The sequence below is a fragment of the Ceratotherium simum genome, chromosome 1 (assembly GCF_057802395.1).
Source record: "Ceratotherium simum simum isolate JZ-2026a chromosome 1, ASM5780239v1, whole genome shotgun sequence".
NCBI lineage: Eukaryota > Metazoa > Chordata > Mammalia > Perissodactyla > Rhinocerotidae > Ceratotherium > Ceratotherium simum.
The window spans coordinates 63,831,981-63,845,474 of NC_141900.1; the positions used below are offsets into that span (position 1 = coordinate 63,831,981).

At 45.3% G+C, this 13,494-nt stretch overlaps 1 protein-coding gene across 3 annotated transcripts in view; it reads right to left on the bottom strand.

Moving 5' to 3' along the window:
* Positions 1–13,494, bottom strand: part of PDE1C (phosphodiesterase 1C) — a 506,252-nt gene that overhangs the window by 423,624 nt on the left and 69,134 nt on the right. For all 3 annotated transcript variants that reach the window (XM_004418849.3, XM_014785896.2, XM_087429336.1), the window contains exon 2: positions 524–574. In XM_004418849.3, coding sequence (XP_004418906.1) covers positions 524–574 — 51 coding nt within the window. The remainder of the gene's footprint in view (positions 1–523; positions 575–13,494) is intronic.

Below are 13,494 nucleotides of genomic sequence, written 5' to 3' on the forward strand. Positions count from 1 at the left end.
AAAGCCCGTGGAGCTGGCTCATAAATCCACTTTGGGTGGCGATGATGTTTTCACACGTGTATGGACCATGGCAACTACAAGCATTTCACATACTCTCCTTCCCTCTATCTTCATACAAACCCACCCCACCCAGGCACTCTGAGGGGATTCCCCTGCGCAGCGATTCTCAGACTCAAATGTGCACAGGAGCCACCTGGGGATTTCTTAAAAGGCAGATTCTGATTCAGTAGGTCTAGGGTGAGCCTGGGGCTCTGCATTTCTAAAAAGCCCCCAGGTAACATCGATCCTCCAGTTCCAGGACCACACTTAGGGACAGCAAAGCCTAGAGCACAGTTTGATAAAGTACAGTTCTAAGGACTGAAAAGACAACAGCTCCCTGTCATGGAGCTCAAATGGAATATTCCCTAGATTACCCGTTTATTGACAGTGTTTTACTGACACCCAGCAGGATGACAGAGTGAACCAGGCAGACGAAAAGGCCTCTGAAGTAGCCCAGGAAAGGAGTGAAGCAAGATTTACTCACGGGAGAAGCGGGCAAGTGGTCTGGCAGTCTTGTCTCCAGCTTCATTTGCAACTGGAAAGAAAAAAAAAAAAACAGAAGATGCAATTGAGAACAAGGCACGTGGGGGGCTGGCCCGGCAGCATAGTGGTTGGGTTTGCACACTCTGCTTTGGCAGCCCAGGGTTCACAGGTTCGGATCCTGGGCGCACACTGACCCACCACTTGTCAAGCCATGCTGTGGTGGCGTCCCACATAAAGTACAGGAGGATGGGCACGGATGTTAGCCCAGGGCCAGTCTTCCTCAGCAAAAAGAGGAGGATTGGCAACAGATGTTAGCTCTGGGCTAAACTTACAAAAAAAAGAAAAGAAAAAAGAAATGCATTTTCATCAAAATTGTGCATTTTATGATTAATAATCTGTTTATGAAATTATGTAGTTTTGATCTATTTTGTTCTAATCATAATTCTACTTAATCCTTACAATTAAGCATAGTCCCTACTAGATTTTATGATTGAATACCTTTCAGTCTCAGATTTTGTGGTGCTGTGACTTTTTACCTTTTGTTTTTTCTTTACTTTTTATCTTTCCTGGGTATTATTTATGAGAAATCTGGAGAGTTTACATGAAGTGATGGTAACTAGATTAATTGGTTTTATCTTAATTTTACATCTCTTTTAAGTTTCATAATATATATCTTACCTGACCATTTTTCAGTCCTTTACCATATTTTAAACTCATATTTTTTTAACTTCAAGTTTTAGCCTTTCCTGCTCTAAAACTAAATTTATCCTTTAACTATTTTCAGTATTTTTAGCTTTATTATTCCTTTATTAATAAGGTCTTTCAAGTTCTTATTTCATTTTTCTCTAAATTTTATTCTACTGTTTTTAACTACTTCATACCTTATTTTTAATTTTTAGCTTCAAGTTTATCTTCAGTTGTTTTACCCATTTTCATCTTCTCTAAGATTCTTCTAGCCAGGTGCAGAGCAAAGACCATGTCATAGTCAACAGGACATCACTAGCCCCAGCCTGGGGCTCACATCCAACAGCTGTTCAGTAAGAATTTGTTAAGTGAATGAAGAAAAAATTGCCAACTCTTGGGGCCAGCCCAGTGGCATAGCGGTTAAGTTCCCGCACTCCGCTTTGGCAGCCCCGGGTTCGCAGGTTCGGATTCCAGGTGCAGACCGATGCACCGCTTGTCAAACCATGCTGTGGCAGTGTCCCATATAAAGTAGAGGAAGATGGTCATGGGTGTTAGCCAGGGCCAATCTTCCTCAGCAAAAAGAGGAGGATTGGCAACAGATGTTAGCTCAGGGCTAATCTTACTCACAAAAAAAAAAAAAAGAACAAGACACATGGGTCCACAGAACATGCCCAACCCACGGCTAACCTCTGGATGATCTGACATTAAGTAATGTTTGAGAGTCTTTGTAAGAGAATAACAGCAACTTTACTCTCTCTCTTTCCATATTTCCAATGCTGCTGTCAACACCTAAATGAGGTCAAATGTCTTGATCATTTTGATTAGAACATTTGAATAAAGTTGGAGAAGACTAAACAACATTTGGTTTACTATGCCTGGGAGGGTTAACTGGCTCACATCCACTTAGTAAGAGGCACTCACAGCCGGCTTCCAAGCCAGTGTACGTCCTTCTGCTTCAAGCTTCCTCTCATCAGGCTGTCCTTCATCACACAAATGCACCCCACTGCTTGACATAAGTCCGATTTGCCGGAATGGAGGGGGGCAAAGCCAAGGCAGGGATTTCAGAAGATAACAACAAAGTTGGTTTTTGTTAAGAAGGATATTTAAATTTAGACGCTAACAAACAAGGGAGTTCAAAAGAGGGGGAAGGAGGAAATTGTTCAGAGAACTGCTCTAGAAAACCTTACTCCTAAAGCTTCTCAGTAGGGCAGTTTACTCTCCTCTGAATAGCCTCTATATAATTTATCATGTCGGTAAAGTCATAATTAATATCCCATACATTAATGAACACCCTCTTTGTGATTTTAAAAAACATCAATTATTAAGTAGAAACAAAAGTTTCACTCACTTTAAATATGACTTCCAACACCCATAAAGATTACACCTTGGTTGTTTTATATACACACAGTAAACAAGCATGATATCTGGGATCGACTTGAATGAACATCCAAAGCAATCAACTGGAAAAACCTGTTCATTTTAGTTTAGAAAAAACATCCAATATGCAGGCAGGATAAAGAAGGCTGCTAATGTAATCATGAATATACGAGAAGTTACAGTCACAGGACAAAAGAAATAACTACTTCATAAACATATTACATCACTTTGCAAAGAATGGAAGGAGTTAAAAAATTCCTTTCACCCTCTCACCAAGGTAAACATTTTAAAATTTACCACATGTGGACAATTGCTTTTAATTAATGGATTCAATCTCAATCTTTTGTATTTCTGTCATTTGCATTGCCCTGCTGTCTCCGCTCTTTGTATGTATTACAAACAAGACGTTACACAAAATGACCAGCAGGGGGAGGTCACACTGCATCCTGCTCCCATTCTCTCTCACACCCCAGCATTTCCAAAAGAAAGAGAACAGGAGAGATGGAGAGAAGAGAGGGACGGAGGGAGGAAGGAGCAAGCCCCAGTTAGGTATAGTTGTAAATTTCCCCAGCCTTGAGTTCAAATTGTTTCCTCTTTAAACAGCATAGACCTCTAAAGAAAGACATAGACCAAGGTTTTTTCCCAAAGTATTTGCTGCAGAAACTGATGGGCTGCTATTTAAGTAGGATTACAAAGACCACTGCAATTGCTGCAAACACCAGCGACCACCAAAATGTTCAACTTGGAGAGTGCACGTCTTCCCTGTGGGAAGAAAGACGAGCAGCAACGCCATTGTCACTATTTTACATGCAGCAATGGCTGCTTCCTCACTCACAGGCTTTTTCCTCCTCTCCCCTCCACGCATCCCAGGATGAGAATAGCTGACCCAGATCTAAGTCACGCCAGGAGAGGCAGGAATCAAGATCTAGGCCAGTGGAGTACCAGGAGAGTTGTCTCTATCCTGAAGGAATGTAACTCTGCTACCAGCATTATCTTCCTAGACACAGACCCAATGCCATGCTTCTCTATTAAATGCTCTCCAGTGATGTCCCAACACCTACAAAGAGACAATCCAGCTAACTTGGCCTGGTATCAAAAACCTAGCCCCACCCTTTCTTCTCACTTCCTAGAGCATCATTCAGTGGCCAGCCACATGCTCTAAACTCACAATTCCCCCAATATGCTCTATACACTCTCTCTCCTCCTTATTACTGCTCCTGTTGTCCCTTCCCCCAAGACCCCCCTCCCCACCGCTTTGCCTGGCCAACTCCTACTCATCCTTTAAGATTCATGTGGAACCATTCATTTACAAAAAGCTTCCCTGACTCCTATCACACCTTCTCCATGAAGAAGATCTTGGCCCATATGCCTGATTCCCCTTCCAGACCAATGGTTCTCAAACTTCAGTAGGCAACCACCAGGAAGCTTTGTTAAAATAGATTGCAGGGTTCCTTAAAATGCAGATTCTGATTCAGTGGGTCTGGGGTGGGGCCCAAGAATTTGCATTTCTAACAAGTTCCCAGGTGATACTGAGGCTGCTGATCTGGGGACCATATGTTGAGAACAGCTGCTCTAAACTATATAAGTTACCCCACCTAAGGCAAAGATCATAACTTTTCATTTTTGTATTTCCAGTCTTTTGAACAGTGACTGGCACACAGAAGAACACATTCAGTCAATATTTTTAGAACTGAATGAAGTAGACTGAATTGATACCAACTGCCACCGATGGCTTAGACCTCAGACTGGCTGCCCGAGGACTATAATAAGCCCCAGGTGTGTTTTGTCTGGCCCCACAATGTTTTTAATCCTTAAACAATTAGTTTTCTGCATTTACAAATCAAGAGATTTCAAAAATAAATAAAGATTGTCAGCTTCTCTCAATAACTGAAGGACTGTCCAGTCCCACAGGCCACCAATGGATCGCCACTGAGACGCCCCCATGGGTGGTTCCACCTCCTGGAGGTTCGGGAGGTAACTGCTGGCTGGCGCTGGGCTTTCTATAGTCTTGGCATGGTCCAGAAGACAAGTGAAAACAGGACCTCTTAAAGGGCTTAAAGAATGCACCTAAAATTCAACACGGACCAGCACTACAAAAAGTGGTTGTGGCCAAGCTTGCTAAGCTCTTCTGTCCCCAGCCAACAAACTGCCCAGACACACTCGACAGACTGCGGGGACACACCCCGGCTCCTTGACCAGCAGAGGAGCCTTCATACACTGCTGTCTGCCTTTTATTTTTAAAAATATACAGCCAGCTTTAACAATAAAGTAGACATTCCATTTATCAGATGCAATTAGAGCTTGAATTTGGCAAGATCTCATAAAAATGATTATGTAGACTTAAGGAAAGTTATCCATGTCATAGCGTTGGGCAAAACACTCAGATCAATATGTATCCATCGATGTATTCCCTCGATGCTGAATTGTATGTCTAGGCTACATGTGCACATAGGTACAGAGAAACAAGTGGAAGGGTGTGCACCAGATATGTTAACAGTTATTTCTTCTGTGTGCTGGCATTTGGGGAGATTTTTTAACTTTTTCATACTTTTCTACATAAACCAAATAGTTTATGATAAGCAAGCACCATGTTTACTATCAGGAAAAATGTTTTTATTAAAGGAGTAGAAAACAATTGACTATTATTTTATATATATTTACAATTTTGATATTGTATATGTATGTACATTTATTTATTTATATAAATTATGTTTTAAATTCAGGTGTCAGAGCAGTCTTGGATCATAGAATCCAGGGGACTTTCCATCTCTAGTCCAAGGGGATTCCCTGTAAGATTCAAGAAATGAACCTCCCACTCCGCTCTCCAGGAGGTTCCACACATTCTAGGTCAGTGATTTGCAGCCCTGGCCGCACATTAGAATCATCTACGGAATTTTTTAAAATCCTGACACCTAGGCCACACCCCAGACCAATTAAACAGGGCCCCAGGGGGTGACCCAAGCATCGGTACTTTTTCAGCTCCCAGGTGATTCCAGCGAACAGCCAAGGCTGAGAAGCACTAATAAATGGTGTCACTTCACACATCTTTATCAAAGCAACATTCAGAGAGGAAGGTGTGGCTCAGATTCCTTCAAAAATAATTACCCCATTCAGTTCTTTTCAGGATGCTACTGTTTAGTCATTAAAATCCTGAATGGAGACATGCCTCTCCTTTAAGAAAAATTCAACTGTTAAGACTGAAAACATAACTATGGAGATCATAACTATGGGCAACTCTTCATACTGTGAAGGGTTCTTTATAAAAGGATTGCCTCCAACCTCCAACACACGTGTACTGAGTGCCAACTGCGAGCTCGGCAATGGACTAGACACTGGGTGGACTATTGCAACAACAGATTTCACTCAGCCTTGACATACAAGTAAGTTAGGGAGGTAAGCTGTGCCTCTCAATCTGGGATTATCCAAGTGTGGTCAGCTAGGCAACTGACTTTAAGATGATGATGATGATAATGCAGATTCCTTGGTCCCAGATCTGCTGAATCGGAATCCCTGCAAGTGGGGACAGGAGTTAGGTTTTACTCAATTGCCTTAGCAGCTACACTCGTATTTGAGAAGCAGCATTATAAATGAAGTATGACCCTAGTATGTCTGTTGTATGTTTTCCCCCCAAAAAAACTGGCCAGAAACAAATCTTAAAGTAAGGACTTGTCATGGAGACCAGTGGGAGGGAGGCAGGTGAGACAGGAAGTTAACTTAGAGCAGTGAGCATCCTCACCCCAGGCAATGAAGGCAGCTCTGATGTCCCAGCTAAGCCACAATAATCCAGGCCATCAGAAGAGGACAGGAGAGGGTGGTCCAAATAATTCTGGTGGTGGCCTGGGCAGGTGCACACTGCTTTGTAACCAAAACTAGTACCGAAAACACTGCCGCCCTTGTTTTGAACACCCTAGCACCTGGGCAAGCATAAACCCAGCTGGGCTGCCAGGTGCCAGGGCAAGCACCCAGTGAGCAAGCAAGCTGGGGGCAGAGACTGGCTTCCCACAAGGAAATCTGCCCAACACACTGGCTCCTGCTGCTTTGCCACGATCTCTGGGGCTGTCCCAGCGACCCACCCAAGGTGAGGTCATTTGGGAAGCCTGGTGGCTGGAAAGCCAGACACAAGGGACTCCCAAAGAAGACAGCCTTGGAAGGAGGTTCCAGGCACTTTCTTATTACTGTAGAAGGTGAAGCTCGGAATTTCTCACAGACGTTTGGCCTCAGCTCACCTTGACTTCAACTTGCAAAGACTGAGTAACAGCAAGGAAAACTGGATGGAATGCTGGGGAGAAAGAGAGTTGGTCCAAGATCATCATTAACTGTCTTTGCTTAGCTGCCACCTTCTAAGTAAGGCCTTCCATGACCACCTTATTAAGATCGCAGCCCCCGACTCCCCTCCTCCTCTGCCCCGTCCCCCTTCCCTGCTCTATTCCTCCCCTTCTCATGTGCTCTACACTTTACCTGTTGGGTTTATTGCCTTCCTCCTTCCACTACAATGTAAGCCCACACAAGCAGGGATTCTCTGCCAATGAATAAACCTATATCCCCAGTGCCTAAATGCCTGGCACACAATATTTATTATACAAATCAGTGACCAACCTTCTACCAATCTACCATGCAGAGTGCAATGGGCGTCAAGAATTGGAAGGAGAATTAGAGGAGGAAGGTGTAAGGACATGAACACGCACTGAGCGCTTATTTGTGCTGTAGGTATCCAGTCAGCCCTTCAGAAACATTTATCAAGCACTGACTAACCTGCAGATACCAGGCAAAGCTGCGAACAACCTGCGTTCACCCTGAGGAAGACTGTCATTCCTATTTGACAGACACACAGGGCACTGGAGCTCAGAAAAGTCAGGTAACTTTTCCAAGACCACACAGTTGTGTGGCAGAACTCCAATCCAAACCCAGTTGTACCTGGCTCCAAAGCCCATGTCCTTTATATTCAGCCTCTTTGCCTTCTAAGAAGGGTAGGCAGATAGAAGCTGTGCTCCAGGAAAGGCTACACCTAGAGAAAAGCCTCACTGAGGCCTGACCCTGTCTCCCATGCCTCTAGCCCCAGTGAGAGCCACATACCAGCCTGCAGAGAACGGGGGAGGTCACCTGCCTGGGATGTGATACTTAGCACAAGCCCAGGAGATTGTCAGTAGAGAGAGGCTCTTTTGTGAGGTAGGCATGAGGTCCAGGACTCACAGCAATGGCATCCAGAAGAGAGAAAAGCTAGTTACAAAGGGAGGAGCTTCACTGCCATGTTCACACAGGAGCCCCTACCAGCTACCACATGTCTCCCCAACCCTATTACACCTTCCCTAGGTAGAAAACAGTAACAAGGGAATAAAAACAAGAATTAAATTTATCTTAGCATGAAAAGCAGTACAACTGATAAAAACAGCCCCTAGGAGGCAAGATCTATTCTCTTTAACAGGCGTAGAAACTGACATTCCAAGAGATCAAGTGTCTTGTCCAAGATCAGACCAAGGCCAAGCAGCAGAGGCAGAATCTTCCATTTCTTCCAGCCCCGAGGCCAGCATTCTCAGAGAAGGGGATGCAGTCCATCTCTTTAACTCCCACGTATGGTTTGTCATGGGTAAAGTAAAGGGTTTGGCTTCCTTGGCTCCCATTGGGTCTGATAAATATTGATGCTTGACAACCCCAGGATCTGTTTTAAGCACAGAAACGTATAAATGATTGGCAATGGCCAAATCAAATTCTGTGTTGAGAAGGCTTCTGATGCCGAGTCTGGGCTTAGCAAGATGCGTCTGTGACGCATTACCAAAGCCTGCCAAAGATGGGGTTGGAGGAGGCTGAAGAGGGGAGGGAGGATGGGTAAATGGGAAAATCCCTGCAGGGTTAGATGAAACATAAAAGAATAGGGCCATAAAATGGATAATTCACGAAGATAACTGAGTTAAATATTTAATGTAAAATATGTTATTGGAGCTGCTTAAAATGAGAGATGCCATATAATTTAATAACTAAGGACCAGACTAAACACTAGTCCTTCATTACCTAATTTTATCTTCACAGCAACTCTCTGAAGTTATTGCTATTATTTCCCCATTTTCCAGATGTGGAAACTGAGTCTTTGAGAACTTAAGTAAATTGCCTGAGATGAAACAACTAGTGAGTGGCAGATCTGGAAACTGAATCCAGTACCACCTTATTCCAGAGCCAGTGCTCTTAATCCCTGTGCTGTCCATCACATTTTTAATACCCAAATGTTGGCACTATTTGATGAGCCTTACTGCCAAGAAGCCCAGACCTGGTGGGAAAGCCCCTTGCCTCCCTTCCACTTAGCCTCAAGTCAGAAGCGCCACAGAGGATGCTCTCCTGCTCCTTTAAAGGAACAGAGCTCTGCAATCCAGCGGGAATGAGTGCCCCAGCGACATAAAAGGCATCATCACTCCTTTCTTTATTCAGAAATGCTCAGCATTGCCTCATTATACCTTCCGGGCCAATTTGGCTGTCAAATAGACTCTGAATCAAGCTCTTGCACAAAAGAAAATAAAACCAGTTTGTAGTGGTGACTCATCAGGGCTGATCATTTGGAAGTGGCAAGGATGGCGCACTTTCCAGGCCCTTCTCTCCTAGAGAAATGGGCAAATTCTCACAGAGGACAAGGCTTGCCTGCCAGAGGGCAGAATGACTCGCCAGCTCACTCGCCCCAGAAGCAATGAAACACAGAGGAGGGAAAACCAAATCAGCCTTTGCCAACCCGAGAAGACAGCTTGGGAAACATTTCCTTTACTTGTTTTTTTTAATTTGGAAGAATTGGGTCATATGGAAAGGCTCATGTAATATATTTCTTTCTTCCCTGGTGCTGATTTTATACATTTGTGATTTATCTATATTCTGTCTCATTCCAGAAATTATATTTTATTTCTATTTTGTTCTATGCACCAATCCTTTATGGAACAAAATGGGATATTAATAAAAGTGAAATTTACTTATTTCAATCACTTCTTTGCTCCCTTTTCCTGATCCCTCTTTCCAAGTAGCCAGGTTTCAGACTGACTTTCCTGTTACTCCCATCAAACGATCTACTAACCTTTACTGAGTGCCCCCTGCGCACCCTCCTACCCATCGCTGCGCCAGATTTGAGGATGGATATAACTGGTCCTTGGGTGGCCAGGAATCCAGCTGAGACACGGAGGCCTGGCATTGAGCTTCCTGACATGGATTTTTGGAGTTGTCACAATACAAATGTATCAAAGGGCCTGGTATTTCTGTAGAAATCACCTGGCTGAACTAGGAGGCCCTGACCTCAAGGAGCCTGAGGCCGAGTTGGGGAAACATAATATTAATATATAACATGACCCAAACCCTGTTGAATGCTAAATGAAGGGTCCTTGTTCACAGAAGGGAGAGATCCTGGTGGCCCAGAGTGAGGAGTACCAGGAGGCTTCTAGGAGACTGGGACAGGTGAGAGGTAGTGAGGTGGAGAGGACGATGGAAGCTGTTCCAGGGAGAGGGGAGAGGTGTTCTGCATTCTAGGACACGGGAGCAGACTGAGACTCACGAAGTACACTGCAAATCTCTCCCTTTACAAGCAGGACAAGTTTTTTATTGTGGGAGGGGTAGTAAAAAGCAGTGAAAGGACAGCACTCACATCTTACTGCATTCTGAAAATGCCTCTCACTGCAACTCTGCCTTCTTTTTTATCCCATCTGTATACATGTTGCATCTGCAGATGGAAATGTGAATTCATCTGAGAGCAGATATGTCTAAATCTGCTCTAAATTCAGGTGCTGGCACACAGTCCAGGATCAGCGGTCACTCCAAAGCACTGCCATCCGACATGGACCAGAGTCCTTCCTGATGGTGACAGCCTGTGCGGCTCTGCCTGGCCCCCCTGGCTGCCACTCTGGTAGCCACCACAGACACTGGGCTGCTGGACTGCTGGCCCACAGCAGAGGGGCTGCCTGACGGACCAAAGCAGCGACTACACAGGGCCCCCTACTATCCCAGCCTCATTAAACACCAGTGTGAGCAAACCAGCCGAAAACCAACCGCTAGCAGTCAGCGAGAATCAGAAGTGGATGAGATTAAAATCCAATATCAAGCTCAAACTGTTAACTAATTACAGTCCACCCCAGACAAGGCAAAGAAAAGAAGTGTATAAAAGAGGGAGGAGAGACACTAAAATTCATTAAGGCCCTACTTCATGCCAGGCACTGGTAGGAACTTTACATCCATAATTTTTATTTAATTTTCACACCATCCCATGAGGTGAGTATTATTATTCCTATTTTCAGATGAGGAAACTGAAACTTAGAAAACTTAAGTAACTTTCCCAAATCAGGGCTAGTAAATGGGACAGCTGGGATAGAACCCCTGTTCTGTGTGCCCTTCTCTTTTCTCGACAGTTCACATGGCTGGAAGGCATATTAAAAGTTGTCTGGTCCAACTCCACATGCTTGAATCCCCTACAACACCCCAAACAAGCGGACGTCGAGCTCATGCCTGAACTGCCCTATGGACGGGAGCTCACCCTCTCTGGAGATAGGCTCCTCCCCCTTTAACCACTTTTCCAACCTTAGGAAGCTCTTCTTCACGATGATTAAATCTTTCTGAAGGTCTTCCTGCTGCCCCTCACAGAACAGGCCTGATTCCCTCTCCTCCTGAGGGCCCCTCCGACATTTGACAACTGTCATGGCCTCAGCCCCTTGGAGCACTCTCTTCTCCATATTGACAAGCCCAGTTCCCTCCTCATTTGACAAAAATATCCCCAGTCCTTTACCCACAAAAGTAAAATCACTTAAATCATTGCCAAAAGAAGAGAATACATGTTTTATTCTAAACAAGCCTCAGCAACCCATTACTTAACAACGTTCACTTCCACAATGATCTTGAGGCTAAGCCAAATCTCCATCTTCTCAATCAAGTCTCTCGTTTTGTTTGATTCTCAGGAGACATAAAGGGCACCTGGGAACCGTCTTCTGCATTGTATATTCAGGAGCCATCCAAAGGGACTGAGCGTTTTCCAGAAGGCTGCCGTCTGAAGCACTGCATCTCAGACTTTACTATGCAGAAAGATCACTTGGGGATCTTGTTAAAATGCAGATTCTGCTTCAGCCAGTCTGGGGTAGGGCCTGAGATTCTGCATTTCAAACAAGCTCCCAGGTGATGCGAATGGTGCTGGTCCAGGAACCACACTCTGAGTATCGAGGTGTTAAAGGGCATAACCCACTTTGAAAAGGAACAGCCAAGCACACTCTCTAAGGGCTCCTTGGAAAGCCCCAGGGTGGTTTTGAAAATGGACACTATGGAATTTAATGTCCAATTCCCTTGGCTTCTTTTAGCAATTATGTGAGAAAGAACTGTGAACAGCACGACTTTGAAACCTACTTGAGGACAGAAGAGCGTGTGCATGTGAGAAGGGCAGTCCAAGCAGAGAGGGGGAGGGAAACTCACCCTCCTCAATGGGCATTAAATAGGACAGAGCTGACCTAGAAGATCATTACCACCCTGGGCAAGCTGCCAGAGGGCCCAGAGCCCAAAACGAACAGAGCTCCTCAGATTGGAGGAAAGAAGTCAACCTTCCAGCCAGGACTAACTAGAGCTGCTCCATTTTTATCCAAGCTCCTTGCAGTACCTTGAGCTCATGCGAGATAGCCTGCACGCACGAAGCGCGCGCGCGCACACACACACGCCTCCCAAACATGGCTCAGGCGTGCAATGCCAGCACGGTTATGTCCAGCAGCATAAATCATCACATCATTCCCAACTGGCTGCAGGTGGAACAGATCAAATGCATCAAATAAATAAAACTAGGCATAGGACATCATACCCTTGGGCAAGGAACTCAGATGCCCACTAGACGGAGGAGCCCACAACTTTTCATACTATTTCCCTCCAGCTTAACACATGGCCTGGCACACACGGGCTGCTAAGTGAAGGGCTGGTGAATGAGTGGAGGAAGCTAGGCCTGGTCATGAAGTCACAGAGGCCCTGGGACGGAGACAGGCTGTGCTGCTAGAACTCTCCTCCTCCGTGGAAGCCAAAGAGCGAGCCTTGCTACCGACCAGCGAAAGGCTCACTCTTGGCCTGGCAGTTCATCTTCTAAGCTGGATGGAAGTTTGGGGACCATTTAGGGGTCACAAATTGGAGGCAGGTGTACTGAGCTTGGCAAGCAGAGCATTTAAAAGTAAATGATCTGAATTCCCTTGGGAACAGTTTACCACAGTTGCCTGAATCCCTGCTGCTCACACCAGGCCCCCTCCATCCCAGCTGCCTACCTGAGACACACGTGTGCATTAGGACTCCCAAACCAAACACGCCAAAGCAGAACTGTCTGTTTCTCCCAGAAATCTGCTCTTCCCCCAGGCTTTCCCATCTCAGTAAACAGCACCACCTTCCCCACCCTCCTCTCCCCACCACAGTTGGTCAGGACAAAAATGTGAAGTTACTCTTTTTTCCATTCTTCCTTCATACCCCTATCCTTCCATCAACAAATCCTGTAGGCTTTACCTCTAAAATATATCCTAACTCCTACCGCTTCTCCCCTAAAACTCTGGCCCAAGCATCCAGGGTCCCTCGCTTGGATGACCCCAACCTCCTCCCAGGCTCTCCTGCTCCACTCTTGCCCCCTCTCTGCACAGCCGCCAGCCCATCAGACTGCATCACTTCCCTGCTTAAAACCCTTCAGTGCTTCTCATTGTGTTCAAGTTGCTGCCTACAAATCCCTCCCTGATCTGACCTCATCTCCCCTTCTCATCTACTGGCTGACTAAGCTCTGGCCACACTGGCCACCCTTCTCTCTCTCAAATCCACCAAACGTCTTCCCGTGTCAGTGCCTTTCCCTGTTTTTCCTGCTGGGAATGCTAGGCTACTGGTAAGAAAGACTCGAGTGGTAGTGGCTACATCACGGGCCCTTCCACACGCCAGGTGCCAATCTGAGCACTTTACATGTGC